The sequence below is a fragment of the Equus przewalskii genome, chromosome 19 (genome assembly GCF_037783145.1).
Source record: "Equus przewalskii isolate Varuska chromosome 19, EquPr2, whole genome shotgun sequence".
NCBI classification, from domain to species: domain Eukaryota; kingdom Metazoa; phylum Chordata; class Mammalia; order Perissodactyla; family Equidae; genus Equus; species Equus przewalskii.
In genome coordinates, this window is record NC_091849.1 from 51,249,221 (window position 1) to 51,265,027 (window position 15,807).

The 15,807-nt window shown below is 46.2% G+C and overlaps 1 protein-coding gene across 2 annotated transcripts in view; it reads right to left on the bottom strand.

The window, feature by feature from the left end:
* Positions 1–2,177: 2,177 nt before the first annotated feature.
* The window catches only part of GCLC (glutamate-cysteine ligase catalytic subunit), a 44,530-nt gene continuing 30,900 nt past the window's right edge, over positions 2,178–15,807 (bottom strand). The window contains exons 7-16 of one of the 2 annotated variants that reach the window (XM_070584801.1): positions 13,447–13,521; positions 12,877–12,993; positions 11,702–11,840; positions 11,141–11,253; positions 10,540–10,632; positions 10,125–10,229; positions 5,177–5,258; positions 4,996–5,099; positions 4,802–4,922; positions 2,178–3,781 (exon numbers count right to left, since the gene is read on the bottom strand). In XM_070584801.1, coding sequence (XP_070440902.1) covers positions 3,570–3,781; positions 4,802–4,922; positions 4,996–5,099; positions 5,177–5,258; positions 10,125–10,229; positions 10,540–10,632; positions 11,141–11,253; positions 11,702–11,840; positions 12,877–12,993; positions 13,447–13,521 — 1,161 coding nt within the window. In that variant the 3' untranslated portion in view covers positions 2,178–3,569. The remainder of the gene's footprint in view (positions 3,782–4,801; positions 4,923–4,995; positions 5,100–5,176; positions 5,259–10,124; positions 10,230–10,539; positions 10,633–11,140; positions 11,254–11,701; positions 11,841–12,876; positions 12,994–13,446; positions 13,522–15,807) is intronic. The other variant, XM_070584802.1, reaches the window with a different exon arrangement.

Consider the following 15,807-nt stretch of genomic DNA (forward strand, 5'->3'; position numbering starts at 1 on the left):
CAGTGTGCCAAACTTAACCACTAGACCATGGGGCTGGCCCATCTAAGTTGTCTTTGCTTTTGGTGTCAGATTCAGAAAATCATTGTCAAGACCCATGTCAAGGAGCTTACTGCCTATATATATATGTTCTTCTAGGAATTTTATGGTTTCAGATCTTAGGTTCAAGTCTTTAATCCATTGTGAGTTAATCTTTGTGTATGGGGTAAGGTGGTGGTCCAGTTTCATTCTTCTGGATGTGACTGTCCAGTTTTCCCAGCACCACTTATTAAAAAGACTGTGCTTTCCCCATTGTATATTCTTGGCTCCTTTGTTGTAAACTAATTGACCATATATGCGTGGATTTATTTCTGGGCTCTCTTCTGTTCCATTGATCTGTTTTTATGTCAATACCATACTGCTTTGATTACTATAGCTTTGTAACATAGTTTGAAATGAGAAGCTGGAGGCAGCATTGCTCTTTCTTAACGCATCTTCCTTTGTACTTAGCTTTGTAATGTTTAATTTCGTAGAGTGCTAAGAGTGAAAGCAGCTTTTGGGATTATCCAGCCAATTTCATCCTCCTCTCACCAAGGAAATGCAAATAGACTGGAAAGTGTATCTTTCCCAGCCAAGCTCACCCACCAACTCACCTCGCTTCCAGTCCAGACCTCATCAGTTCCCTTTTAATTTACAGTTTGCTAAATATCCCTTGGCATGCAGTTCAGAAGAGTTAAAGGGAATGTTAACTATTTACACAAAAGCGTAATGGAGAGGAGAGCAGCTGGTAGAGCTCAGTAGCTTATCTTCGAGGGGTGGGGGGAGCCTTAACCTAAATGGAAAGCTTATAGCAGCACCTCTAAAACCCTGGCAATTAAGCAGCCTATTTACAGTTCTGAAAAGGGCCCCATTTCCAGCCGAGAGCATCACAAGCTACTGCCAGTGGTCCCCTGCCCCAGGTCAGGCACTACCAGCTCCTTGAAGGTTACTTGCCTTTTATCCTCGCAGTTTCCGGTTCCCAAGAAACCTCCCATCAGCTCCTCAGACAGGGCCTAACCGGCCCCACACCCTGGATTTTCACGTCTCCTGGTTAACTTTTGTGTAGGTGGTGGTTTAGGAGGCAGCCAAGGCGAGCTCCCTCCATTTCTCATTGGAAAGGCTCACAGCCAGCCTTGGGGATGAACCGGGGTCACGGGCATCTGGGACCAGGGGCAAACCTGTTACTCATCCTGGGGACTTGATGGGCAGGAAACCAGATTTGGGGTTAGAAGTGGGTTAAGTATCAGGGTCAGGTCTGAGAGTCTGGGCTCGGCCACAGCTATTTCCACCAAGGAAAGCCCTTCTTGCTCATCTCAATGTTTATAGTTCTGTTCCTGAAACCCTGCGTTCTCAGCTGTGTTCAGGCGGTAAAGCTCATGAAAGGTGGTGCCTACTTTCTACATTGGACACAAAGTACCACAAACTGGTTTTCAGTAAGAGAAAAATCTAGATACAACACATCAGAATTAAAAACAAGTATCATTTGGGACAAAGTTGATTTGCCTATAACTGAGGTAAAGAAAGTGCTGTAAGTCCTTGTCACTCCAGGTGTCCTGTGGATCAGCAGCATCCATACTACCTGGGGGCTTGTCAGAAATGCAGACCCCTAGGCCCAGGCCAGGCCCGGCCCACTGAGCCTGGAGGCGCACTTTAATAAGCCCCTCCAGAGATCTGTAGGCAGATTAGTTTGGCAAGTACTGCCCTAGGATCACTCAGATAACACGTCTGGACTGAGAAAAGTGGACTGACCACATGAGAACAGTATTACGTGAACTGGGGGCTGGGGGCTGGGAGAGGGCTGCTGATCCAGAGACAAGGGTTGCAAGCAGCTCTCTGTAGGCCCTGCTGCCTCAGTCCGTCTCCAGCTCAGTCAGTGTGTACACGGCACCGAACCCTCAGCAGTGCCACGAGACCTCTGACAGCACGGCAGCAGTTTAGAGTAAAAGGAAAATTCACTGAAGGTGGCCCAGTGGTCATTTCAGCCACACCCAGGCCCTCGCCTCGCCACTGAGGGAGATGAGGCGTCTTTTCATCACTATGCTTCTTTCTAAAAACATCTGAGGATCGCAATGTAGAAATAATTTCAGGGAATATCTGGGCTAATTAAAAAAAAAGAAACCCCGCCACCAAGCATGTGGCTGCAGAACTCACACATTCAGGAGTTTTCAGAAGGCTGATTCCGTTCTTTTATTTCCTCATACCGCAAACATTTTAGTTTATCTGCCTTTTTACAACCTGATTTACACAAGCAAATCGCAAATGAAAAACAGGTGTTCTTTAATCCTCCAAAATGCAGGTATGAAATATGGCACACACCAGAGTCTTTATACGTTGAGGCTTAACTGAAGCAGCTTTATTGCAATTTCTTAAAATTAGCATTACGGTTTAAATATTTATGCCGGTAAAGGTTTGGATAATCTACTATACATAGTTATTTTAGAAGCAGTTAAGACTTTTAACTAATTGGAAAAAAAAAAACAAACCTTCAACATAAAGCTCTAACAATTATGAGAAATTATTTACAATTAAACATGTAGGGTCCTGATTCACAAAACTTAGTGCATGTCATGATTGCTTTATGCGTTTCACGGAGAAGGGAAGCACTGAGAAGAATCCTCCCCAGGTAAGAATGGCTTTCAGAAGAATGTCTGCAAACTAGAAAAAAAGTAACAAAACAAAAACTTCAGCAACTGCGTTTGATCTAAAATTTAAGTGTATAAGGGCCTCAACAGAAGGGCTGGGGCCATTTTTGACATTACTCTTGGTAAGTGCAGGAAGGAAAACGAGTCTCCCCTTTTTTAATTAAGAAAACATCACCCCCAGTAAACACCACATGTGAACCTGGGGTAATACTCTCCTTTTTGCCTACAGAGTTGTCTTCAAACTTAACCAGCAAATTTAAACAGATAAACAAAGAAGGGAAGTCCCTCCTCTGACAGCCTTTAGTTCACAGGTTTCATTTAGTGGTGAAAGCTTGGGGCAGGGGGACCCAGGGGTTAGCTATTCTGATTGCGAAAGAAACATCGTCGGCAAGGTGCCAGAGACCCAAGCTGTCCTGGGAGCTCCTCAGCGGATCCACGCTGATCCTATGCACACAACAGGGGCGACGGCTCAGAGGAAGTCAGCCAGACAAACTGGTTTTAAAACGAAGCGATCAGTTTCAGTGAATCAGGTCCCCGGGTAAAGTCCTTAAAAAAACCCAAAAATTTACAGTAAACCTTGTAAACTCTGGAATGCAGGTCTAGCACAACGACCAGTGGGTTACATTTACAAAACTGCTGAGACAGTAGTTGTTCTAGAGTCAGAATGGAAAAATGTACACGCCAGTTCGCAACGACTTTAGATACAATGTTATTAAAATACATTGTTAATCATAAAAATACTTTACTCTGTACATGTACACTGTATAAACTCTAGGTTCGCCTACTGAAGGCAGCCTCCAATCCCTTCTGGACGAGTGGCCCAGGACGCAGTGCACTTGTATGGTTTGGTCTCCGTGCGGCGCACGCGGGCGGCACCGCCGGCAGCAGGGCGCTCTGCCCTCTGCAGAGGGTCTAGTTGGAAGACTCAGTTTTGCTTCCGCTATATTTTACTTTCCTAAATGCTGGTCCGAGTAGCTCTGGGCATTCACATAATTCATTTGCAATTTGGTTACACTTGAAAATAAGGCTATAGTTCATTTCGTCGGTTATCACACTGTCTTGCTTGTAGTCAGGATGGTTCGCGATAAACTCCCTCATCCATCTGGCAACTGTCATTAGTTCTCCTGAAAAAAAATTTTTAAGGCAATGTAAGGTAGTAGTAGTGCTTTTAAAAAATAAGTTGACATTTATGGCCAGTATAAACATAAGCCTGAAGGAAAACCAGTATGACCTTTCGGTGTAGCCACGTGGCAGGGGCTGGGAACACGTTTTCCCCAGTATTTGAAGAATTCCTGCTGGGGAAGAATTTTAGGCTGCAGGCAGGCAACTAGGACACGCACATCCCACGGCTATGGTACCTGTTAGACGCTACCCACACACTGACCCTGCCGGCTCCTCAGAAGCGGCAGCCAACAGGTGTGCTAGAGCACGCGGGCTCCCACTGGGCCGGGGGACTAGGACGCCATGTGCTGGGGTCAGGAGACTGCCTCAGAGCACGGCAGGGTCCCGAGTTTCCCGGAGCAAACTTTGACCACACAGGGGGAGAGAATCACGAACAGTGAGCAGAGTGAAGAGAGAAATTGGGGGACTCCGGGGAGTTTACAGAAGCCCCACGTGAAACCCAGACGCCATTCCCATCACTATTGTTACTCCTACCGCAGCGGACAGCCAGGCACTTGTTAGGCACCATCCACGTGATCTCCTCAAAGCCAACCAGGAAGGGGGTTGTTGGGGTGCTCGCAGTGTGGGGGCAGGCTGAAGACCCAGACAGCCCAGCCGTGTCGCTGACCTAAGCCCCAGAGTCACCCAGCCTCTAACAAGAACCCACAACGATGCACGACAAACACAGCTGGACCTAAGCGACAAACAGGCAAGCAGAGACTGTTTCTCATCTAAGATGCCGTCGACTTAAAGATGCACCACCGCTTAGGAGCCAGTAAGAAAAAAGCTCCGCCAGGTAAACTGCGAGCGTCAGATGATCAGGTGTACCCCTTCGCAGGGGGTGGAACGTGAGGGCTGCGCACTGATAAAAGCTGGCATACTTGAAAAGACTACTCTGCGGAACTGAATATTGTAAGACTGGGAGGGTCTGCCTACATGATGAGATTTTTTTTTTTTTTAAAGAAAAGCAAATGATGCCATACCAGATGCTCTCTTCTTAATCAGCTTTAGGTAGTTCAGAATGCTACATCTGGTGTCCACATCCACTTCCATGTTTTCAAGGTACGAGTTCAGAATCGGGATCAGCCCAGGAAACACACCTTCCTACAAGAAGCAGGACGTGTCATTAGCCCCCTGCCGGCGGGGTGAGCCGCGAGGTGTGCGGGCCGGGCCCTACCTTCCCGTTGATGATGGTGTTGATGCTCATCAGCGTGTACTCCTCCGTGGCCAGCTCCGTGCTGCTCTGAGCCTTCCCACAGCCATCCACCACGGCGTTGCCACCTGTGGACGAGGGGCGAGCAGCTTTAGCGGCTTGTGGTGGCCTAAAGCGACCCTAGAAATCCCAGAGAATGTCATACCTTTGCAAATATCTTTCCTGAAATAAAACATTTCCTGCAAGACAGCATCCCGTTTCTGTGCGACTTTCATGTTTTCATCAACCTAAGGGAGAAAAATAATCACGGCTAAGTCAAAACATTCTCGAGCAGACACAGAAGTCAGACTGCCTTCCTCGCCTCTGTAGTTAGGGCTCATGCCCTCAAGAATCCTAGTTTCCCCTCCAATGCCTTCTGGCTCTGAGAACAGACTTTCTATTTTTATGTGGGGCCTGTGTCACTCAACCACAGATTGGCATGTGCTTTTTAATAACAACGGGGAATTCTAAGGGAAGCTTACCTTAAAACACAAAAACTTTTGTTCATCTGCATTTCAAAGCACCTGTGACTAAACCTTGTAAGAAATCTACTGAGGACAGGTGGCTGGTTCCCTTTACACAGCACAGTGACTCACCCAAGATGCCAGGGAAGGAGAGGCAGAGAACTCTGAGGTGAGGGCGCCCAGCTCTCCTGACTGAACCAGGGCTCAGTGCTCTGGGGTTTTGCGGGCCTCACTGTGGTGAGGAAAGGGACTGAGTCAGCAGGCTGTCAGATCTGGAGTAAGGCTGGCCCTCCACGGGCAGAGGGTCACCAATGCCATCTGCCCATGTGGGGGCTCTGGCCATGTTGCCTCATTCATGAAGCCAAAAACCTCCTCTTTATTTGTGAATTCTCCATTTCGCCAGTGACGTCTTAAGACCCTCAAAGTGGAGCTTTTAAAACGTCTTAGCAGGAGTCCCTATTTCCTGTAACGACACCTCAGGGGAGCCTCAGTATATAAAACAGACACAAGTCAGAAGGCCATGTTGAAGTGGGACAGACGGTACAAAGTCTGATTACTTACTTCTCCCCCCACACTCATTAATTGCATTGTCGTTGTTGTTAAAGACACATATGACCTTCTGAATCATCTAGATACTTCTAGGAGCAGATTGAAATTAATAGTCTAAAATTCCTCCATGGCTGGGAAGATCTGTTTTCATTTCTGATGTGTTCTTAGTCTTGACAAAGGTTCATAAAGATCACTGGTTTTATTTCAATTTCTGCTCCTTTGAATTCCTTCCTGAAAGCATACTTTACCCTTGCTCTTTCGATTCTCCATTTCACTGCTTAGGTCTATTTTCAATTTGTCTGTTAAAGCACTGAAATGATTTTCCCCTTGGAGACTAGCTTTGCCAGCATCCCACTGCCATTCACTTTCATTCTACTTTTGACTTAATCTAGAAACTATTAGGAAAACTATTTTAAATTGCCAACAGTTAAATTTCTCTTGAACATCTTTTTGCCGAATTTTGGTGAGACTGCATCCTGTGTGGTGTCTACTTTTGAGAAGTGAAGATTTTCCTTGATTAACTTTTATAAATCACCTTCAGAGCATTTGAAAAGAAGATGTGTTGTGGTCTGAGATCTGGGATGCAGGCTGCACAACCAAGCACACCAGCCACGTCCTTTAGGTCCCCTGTGGCCTCTCACCTTTGATTATATGACTGGTCAGTTCCCGGGTAACATGCAAGGTCTCTGCTGAGTGACCGACCTCCATGAGTCCCACACGGCCTTACTCAGCCACTTATCCCATCCACACATGCAAAACGAGGCCCTGAGAGGATACGTACGCTGCCCAGGTTCAACAGCTAGTAAGCAGCAGCACAAGTGACTTACGAACTGAGTCCTCACACCACAGCCGGCTCACCACCACACTGCGGCGCCTCTGAATTCTTCTCATGCTTCTGAGAAACGTCTGTGGCGCTTTCCAGAAAGAAGCGCGGCCCTCACGGCGTCTCGGAAGAGCACAGGAAACCACTTTCTCTGCCTCATGCAGCACTTTACCTCACATTTTATTCTGTCTGCTATCACTTTATCACTCCTGCTGTCTTCAAGGGTCATTACGTAGCTCTTTGTTTTCCACCTTTGTCCTTGTTTTAGGCATGTCTTCTACAAACAACACACACCTTTACGTTGCTATTTTATATCATCTGTTTTAGCTTTTTCACAGCAGAGGTTAGCCTATTCTGATGGGTTTCCATCTTATTTTTACCACGTTATGTTCTCTGGGCTACACGCCCTGGGTCCCACGCCCACTTATGTGCCACTGGAAAGTACTTTGATCTTTTTCCACCCCTTTTAGTTCACAGGTGAGAAGTAATAAATCCTATTTCCATACCATTAATAGTTTGTTTTATTTTTGAGGAAGATTAGCCCTGAGCTAACTACTGCCAGTTGACAAATAGAAATGGCAAGCAATAGGATATATTGGAGTATATGAGGAAGCCATTTGGTGTAAACCTAATTTGGCCTGACCTTGCTTTTCCAAAAGGGCCTGACCATGGCCGTTGAGCACGCATTGTATATCTGCTTTAGACATTCCCTATGGCAAGGACAAAGGCCCTTGAGATAAAGGTGCAACTTCCCTACCCCTCCCAAAGCTGGCATTTCCTTAAAGATTAAGCATCTTCCCTTAGGCTAGGAACTGATTGCTGCGCTCACCTGTGACCGCCCAGCTCGAGACAATAGACTTGCTTCCTGCTGCGCCCCGCCGAGATAGCACACCCACTACCTGCTGTGTCCATCAAACGCTGTGATGACAGGGCAATCTTGTGACTATTGTAAGAGGGACATTTCAATCATATGTGAAACATCCTCTTTGAGGGTATATAACCACCCTGTATACCCCCGCTTCTTTGGAGTGCTCTGTTCCTTTGTGGAAGGACTCTCCCGGGCCATGGTCCTCACATTTTAGCTCAGAATAAACTCTCCCAAATTTTCATTTATAGATTGGTTATGGATCATTTTTGTCGACACAGTCCTCCGCTTTTTGCTGAGGAAGACTGGCCCTGAGCTAACATCTATGCCCATCTTCCTCTACTTTATACATGGGATGCCTACCACAGCATGGTGTGCCAAGTGGTGCCATGTCCACACCTGGGACCTGAACCGGCGAACCCCAGCCCGGGCTGCCGAGAAGCGGAACGTGTGCACTTAACCGCTGCACCACCAGGCCGCCCCCACCCCCATTAATAGTTTTTCTTAAATAGTCCGTGTTGAAATTCTCTTTAAATGTCAAGCATCTCTAGTGTATCTGCCCGCTGTCTCCCTCCACTATCCCTTGCTCTGGATGAGGCTTCTGTGGCATCCTCTTTGCCTTAACTTAATCGATTCAACTTTATTAGAATCACCCGGAATTAAAGAATAGTTGGCTGGGAAGAGGATTCTATGCTCGTAATCCTTGGCCCCTCAGGATTCTGCAGGTTTTTCTTCATCTCTTTCAGCATTTAATGTTTAGATGAGAAGTGCTATCAGCAGATTTTTCCCTCCTGGCTGCTCTCCTAAGTTCTCCTCCTCTCTGGACAGTTGATTTTCTCTTTAAGATTCAGAAATTCCTAGATTTGGGTTCTTCTTTAAATATTTGTCTCATCCTCAATGGATTCTCTCACTCAGAGGAAAATTCCCTCTATTATTTCTTTGATTATTATAGCTCCTATCTCTTTTACCTAGACCGTTCTCCTCTTCTAAATTATTACACAAATGCTGAACTTTCCAGAGCATTTCCCATGCTTCAGTTCTTCCATAATTTTCATTTCTTCGCCATCCTGCTGGGATGAATCTCAATTTGGTTTCCTACATCACTAACTCTGATCTTTAACAGTATCTGCTCTACTGGCAAGTACACGGTTGTAAGTGTTGCTTGTCCTTGTTTCTTTGTTTCTAAGAGCTCCTCTTCTCCAGATGCTCCGGAGTGCTTGTTTATTTTATGGATGCAACCCTTCTCTAGAACTTCTTCAAGGGCACTGATTAGAAATTAAGACATCTTTCCAGTTTCTTGAATTAACTGTGTTTCACTGAGGATAACACTCTGCAGGCCGAGCTGGGCCCTTCTCTTTAAGTTAAGTGTTCTTCATTTTCTGTTGACTTTCAGACACCCACTCGTATTTGTAAATGGAAGCGTGGACTGGTAGCTGACGTGGCTCTCCTTCAGGTGTGCTGGCCTCCCCGGCAGGGACACCCACACGAGTAATGTGGGCCTGCAGAATTCCATGGGCTGCCTCTGGCCAGGGGGTGATGAGGCACAGGCTGGCAGCCAGACTTCCTTAAAGGTGTGCCAGGGACAGTGCGGGCTGGAGAAGCCACTCGTGGAGGGAGCAGGGAGGGAGGTAGCTTGGGGGCAGGTGCTGGGCTGGGCAGGGTGATTCTCCCTCCACACTTACCACAACAGGGCCGCTCTCCTGCTCCTTTTTCCGGCCCTAAAACCCCAGCAGACCTGTCCCGAGCCTTTCTAGCCACTCTCTGTGCCAAGAGACCCATGGGCCCAGGGACCAAAAGCCTCTCCTGACTTGGCTACTGCCCCAGGGCCACAGCTCTCCTGCCTCGAAGCCTGGAACTGGTCCCAGGCTCTGCTGGGACATGCTTCCAGGAAGCTCCATTTTTTTTTTTCCCCTGGGTTGGGCTGATTAACTGATTTGTTTTTCTGATAGTCCAGTGCCATCCACAGTCTCCAGAAACACGTCCAGGTCAGCTCCACTGAGGTGACCTTTCCTTACCTCCCCCTCCCATCCTCATTTTAACATCATCACCAAAAGGGATTTCTGAGAGGATGAAATCAACTTGTGGGACTCCCTCCAGGCGACATCTTGAATGGAAACCCTCTAGAAATAAGGCGGTTTTTCAAATGCAACCCCGAATCTCTTTCAAAGGGGCCAGGAAAGGAGCTACTACTGCTACCACTTCTGGTTTTTTCCCAGGAATCTCCACCAATGCAGAACCAAAACCTACAGCATAAGCTTAGGTTTAAAACAGAAAAAGAACAAGGTGGAGAGAGAGGCATTTCTTCTAAAGGGTGAACGACTGACTGTAAATCAAGTCAGATTGGAAATAAAAAGCACGTGTAAATGAGCAACAGATGGTAATCTAGACCCATCTTACTGAGACGTAGCCTCACCTTTGACAGCGGGATGAGAAAATCCAGCTTGTACGACAGGATCACCCTGGTGAGCAGCACCACAAACACCACGTACGCGGAGTTCTCAAAGTCCGTCAGCTGAACCTGGACAAGCAGGAGCCAGAGAGGTTACAGACCAACCACACGGCACAGATGCGCTCTTCCCCGACAGGCCCCTCCTCCGGCCATGTCACTGCCAAGCCGTCTCCGAATTCCCCGTCTGGGTCTGGAAGCCCTCTGCCCACAATCAATCCTCAGAAACCAATGCTCCTTAGCTTCTGGACCTGCTTTAACATGCACACACTGGCTCTGTACTGCCTTCCAATTAAGCTAAGGGCCTCCAACGCGAGCACAGGACAGTGACGGGCAGTCAGGATGGGTGCATTTGAGCCACCTCCTGCCCAGCGCGTCTTACCTCCATGGGTCGGAATTCTACTCGCCATCCGATATCCGAGTTTGGAGGAGGGGGCTTAAACCTCATTGTCTGCCAATTTGTGGACTGAATATTCTGTAAGAACAAAGCAGAGGACAAAACCAACTTTCCACATATCCAGGAAAATATTAAGATGATACGATATGTAATCAGTGCAGAGGACTGCTCACTGTGCGTAGCAGACACTCTTCAGTTCACAAATACAAAAAGGTACAATTGGAGATTTTCTTGGAGCGTGACCTGCTAGGAAAACAAACAGTGAGCGTTTAACAGAAGCCAGGCGACAGGTCAGCAGCACTGAAATGACTGGCTGTGTTATTTTTGGGCAGCACGTCTGAATTTTTCCCCGTTAGGCAAACAGCATAAAATACTGAACAAAACATTCAGAATCGGAGATACGACCAGTGAGACTCATAAAATAGAGGCACTTTAAGCCAATCTCAAACTGTTCTTAGTTCTTCACTGCGCTGGGTAACGGAAGGCCTAGGAGATGCCTCCCGTCGCTAACTCCCTCCTCACAGGCATAGACAACTGCCTCCACCTTGGTTAGTGAAGGGCCGTGCAAGTGAAGCAGAGGACGTACCTCGAAATGGTCAGACTCGTTGGCATCGTCCAGGTGTATTTTCTCTTCAAACAGAGTCAGTGGGTCTCTGATGAAGAGATGAGCAACATGCTGGGCCAGGAGGTGGTCAAGGCCTGCAGAGAGAGGGCACAGGGACTCCCTTCAGTGCTCGAGATGCCGCCACTCTCGAAGTCCAGTAAGAAGACAGACGACCGAGGAAGCGTGAAGACAGGGTGTCCAGAAGCTTAGGACATGGCTGGTTTGTTCGGGATTCTTGTGTCACCCAGGATTTTACAGACCTTGGGGAAGCGTCAGAGTTTTATGTGCTACTTGCACTATGCCTAATGGGGCACTGGTGTGGACCTTGATACAGATCTCCAAAGTAAGTTCCTTTTGCTAAAAGTCAAGAAGATCTTGCAAGTATTTGAAACTTGAAACTTTATGAACAAGCAGGCTCATAAGAAAAGTTATAGACTTTACACTATAAAGAGAAACCAGACCAGGAGTCAGAAAAAAACGTTTAAGAGTTTTGAAGAACTAAAGGCGTACAATCAAATTTAAAAAAATGGAATGGAAGCTCACCTTCCCGTAACAGCTGTTCATAGATTTCTTTATCTATTGTCAAGTCGATGTCATTATATTTCTCACCACATTCAGATAAATAACTGTCTATTGAATCATACCGGGATTTACTAATCCTATACTTATTTTTCTTCAGTGGCTAAAATTGAAAAAAATATGAATGAATGCCATATAAAATGATCTGGAAATAAATGAATGCCCCAAATAATAGTAAAATGACATATATTTTTACATACAATAATTACATTAAAATGTCCAACCTTAACATAGACCCTGGAAAAAAGTTAACCCTGAAGAGTATTATTAGGGAAAAATCAAAAACGCCTAGAGGCAATTTAAGTAGCCTTTTTTCTGATATGATTTAAATGTACACCTTTTTTTTTCCAAGCAGATTGCCTTCACTGCTATTGGGCTAGGAAAATAAATGCCAAGGTTGAAAGTCAAAAAATAAGCCTAGAATGTAAAACAGAGCTATCAAAATGATTTCTCCTTTAAAGTTTACTTCTACTTGGAAAGCATGTTCACCAGTTTGTGAATAACTACACAAAGACCCGAGCAGTCGACTTGTGTGAGAACACCCATGTCAAGGTTCCAGTCCTGGAGGTAATTCTCAGGTCTAGGACGGGCCTGGGCATCTGTGGTTTAGAGGCCTCCACAGGTGGTTCTGATGCACACTCGTGCGTGGAGAGATGCAGGGTCATCGTCCAACATGCAAACAGAAGGCACAACCTACCCTTATTAGGCGAAACCTAACCCTTTATATGGGGCAAAGGAATCTTCGATGACAGATGACACTTTCCACAGCAGAAAGCATCACAGACAAATCACCCAGGTTGTGCCAAAAAGCCTTTTGGTAAAAACAGCCATCAGCACTGACTTCCAAAATAAAGAAAAATTTCACTACTAATTTTAGAATATAAAACAAATACAGATTTCAACAAATGATGAAAATTAACTCCCCACCCAAACCAAATCACATTTCCCACATAATTCACTCCAAAACAAACATTATGAAGCCAAACAAAGGCAGGTTTATAACCTGGGAAATTTCTTCCCATGGGTGACTAACCCACTCAGGATAAAAACTGAAGGGAGACTTCAAAGTTGCAAGGAGTTACAATAGCCCCATCTTAGTTGCTTGATTTAAAAAGCCTATTGAGGAAAATGAGTCCCACCTCCAGGCCTCTCTCCTCCCGAGTTCTATCATCTACAGACGCAGAGATCACTCCCCAGCGACAATCAATGTCTGACACGTGGCCTCGGTAAAAAGGAGACGCAGCGCTCAAAGCCATCTAGAAACAAACAGAAGCCAGCACCGGCAGGTTCAGAAAAGCTCCACGCAGTTCTCTCTGGGCAAGAGGCATCAGTGCATGTGACCCATACGGAGTTCCACTACGTCTGTCTGGGCCTGCTTGCTCACGGTGACATGCATCAGAAGGGACTCAAATCCTTGGATCCGACTCATTTAAATCATCCTCTGTAACGGGGGGGACATGAAGGCGGGGAGAGGGAAAATGGCTACACTCAAACTTGACATTTTAACACAGAAATGTCTTCCTAGCAACGGTAAACGTCCCTAGCCTAGACTCTTAGTCTGTTGGCTCAGTCTGCAGACTATTGGTATTAGTTCATTTCTGAACGAAGTCTTGACTGGACTGAAATAGCGCACAGTCAGCAAATTTTGCACATGCAGTCTTTATTTTAACACAGAGAAGTAATTAAAATAAGATGTAATTTCTACTTACGACAATTGGGCAGATGGTGGCCAACTGATCATAAAGGTATCTGGCCTCAGCTATGCTGCAGGCTTGGAATGTTACCTGTTTGAGAATTACATGTTATTAACAACAAGTCATTAACATCCCCCCACAAGAGCAAAGTCAGAGAGGAAGATGGTTGGAGAAGACGGGGACATGGTGTGGCATCATCATTCCATTCATGATATTATTACAGGAGCTTTGCTTAAAAGCTGCCTCGGATGAATTTTGCTAGAAAGTGGTATTTAATCACGTTCACAACTAACATAAACAACCACGTTGCTAAGTTCAGTGAGATTAAGAAGTGAGGAAAGAAAAAGATGACAGGAGATGAACGATGAAGTTCAGGAAGCCGCTTCCTCCTCTGCTGGCGCGTTTCCTCGTGTGGCTCCCCGTGCACTTCAGTGAGCTGAGGGGTTATATAAATCTCGGTACAAAAGGGACTTGGGGATGTGAATGATGGGTTTCAGAGTTCCCAGGGGCAGTCCGGGGAACAGTCTGGAAGGGTGCAAGACTGCAGGAAGGGAGAGTAGTTAAAATACTACAACTGTCAGGGAAAAAGCCCAGGAGGGCCAGCAGGAAGAGGCCCAGCACAGCCTCAGCAGCAGGCTCTGGGGACAGTGGGTGCGACAGGTTTTGGCTCCGGGGTTCCTCGGACAGACAGGAAGACGAGGCACCAGGACACAGTGGGCTTACGAAGCCACAGAACAAAGAAGCCCCTTACGTAGAGAGTTTGGGGAGCAGGCTCAGAGGATGTCCTGAAGAGCACCCCAGAAGCCTGCAGAGGGGTCAGGAGCACACTGAAGAGTCAGGCAGAGAAAAAGATCACACTAAGTGATTAGTACAACTCCTGTAAAAACAATGACCCCAAGAGACCACAAGAAAGTCCTGCCTTCTCCAGGGTGGGGAGCGGTGGAGGGCCAAGGAACGCGCGCATGGCTATGTTAGCACATTTGTATTAACTGCCAATTGGGATGGTTCTAATTTCCTGTTATTGTCATCTAACAGTAAGGGTTTGAATTTAGTGTCGGTGCAGGAAATAATTTAAGTGCTTAAGGCTTGAAACAGCAGCTGAGTGAATATGTGTATTGTTACAATCCCAACCTGTTAGTTCCAACAGCTTTAGCCAGGTCTCAACTTTGCTTTTTCATCAGCAGAGACCTTCTGGGGGAGCCTTGACAGTGCACCTGCCAAGTTATACTGGCATTCCGCGTCCCGGGATGACTGACGACAGCAACAGTGATCCAGACAATTTATCACAGCCTGACTCTCCTATCACTTCTACGTTAATGATTAAGTCAGTGCTCTCTTTTAATTAAAATATAATTAACCAGCCTTTATAAATTAATTCAATGTGAAGAGCTGTGTCATAGACATCAAAGAATAAGAGTTTCAAAGGTTAAAACAGATCAAGATGGAGAAGCATTGGCAATTTGGTCACTGATAACCAAAACAAGGGCAGTTCTCTGCCGAGGTGAGGACTGAATGGGAAGAGACGGGTACGATGTTCACATCCGCCGTGACCCCACCGCCACCGCGTCAGCTCCAGGCGGCTGGGATCTGCCTTCCGGTTTCTATCCCGAGTGTCAGAACAGTGTCTGACACCTACTTAGTGCTTAATAAGCACTTATTAAATGAACAGAGTATCCTGAAGGAAAGAAGGTGCTCGAGAGGAGAACAGGGGCAGATATAAGTTTTATTTTTATGAAACGGTGAGATTCTTGAAAAAGTGTGACCCTCAAGGTCAAATTCATATGGATTGAAATTAAAAATATCATAATGTTCCCCAGGTGTTCTGACGCTGAGTTCTTCTGAACATGTACCTGACTTTATTTAAGCCCTTTTTCGTTACTCTCAGGTGTTTCAGCGTGTGTCTGTTAATTCTGTTCTTAAGAAGGTACTGGGATAACCATTTTTTCTTTTCAGAGTTCTGACTGGCTTCTCTTAGACGGCTCAGTACATACTGGACAAGTCACAGGGAAATCCTAGAAAAGTCGACCCTGGAGAAGTGTGCTTAAGAAAACGAGCACCTGGGATTCGACCGCTGGGCCACCACAGTGAAGTGACTTAGTTCTCCCAAAGGTGTTTAGTGACCAGCTTCCTTACTCGGGAGCTGACGGAGCCACTGCCACGCCACACAGGACATCACCACGAGGACGGCTTCAGTGGGGGAAGGAAAAAAGTTCTTGGACCTTAAAAAGGTGTGGATACACGGACAGCTTTGGCTTCCAGTGTCCTTTTGAAGCATGTAAAGAAGAGAAGCCTGACTAAGGAAACTGAGGAGGGGGGGAAAAGTATGAAAAATCGATGTTAGGAACCTAAACATCTACTCTAAAATTTATCTAGAAC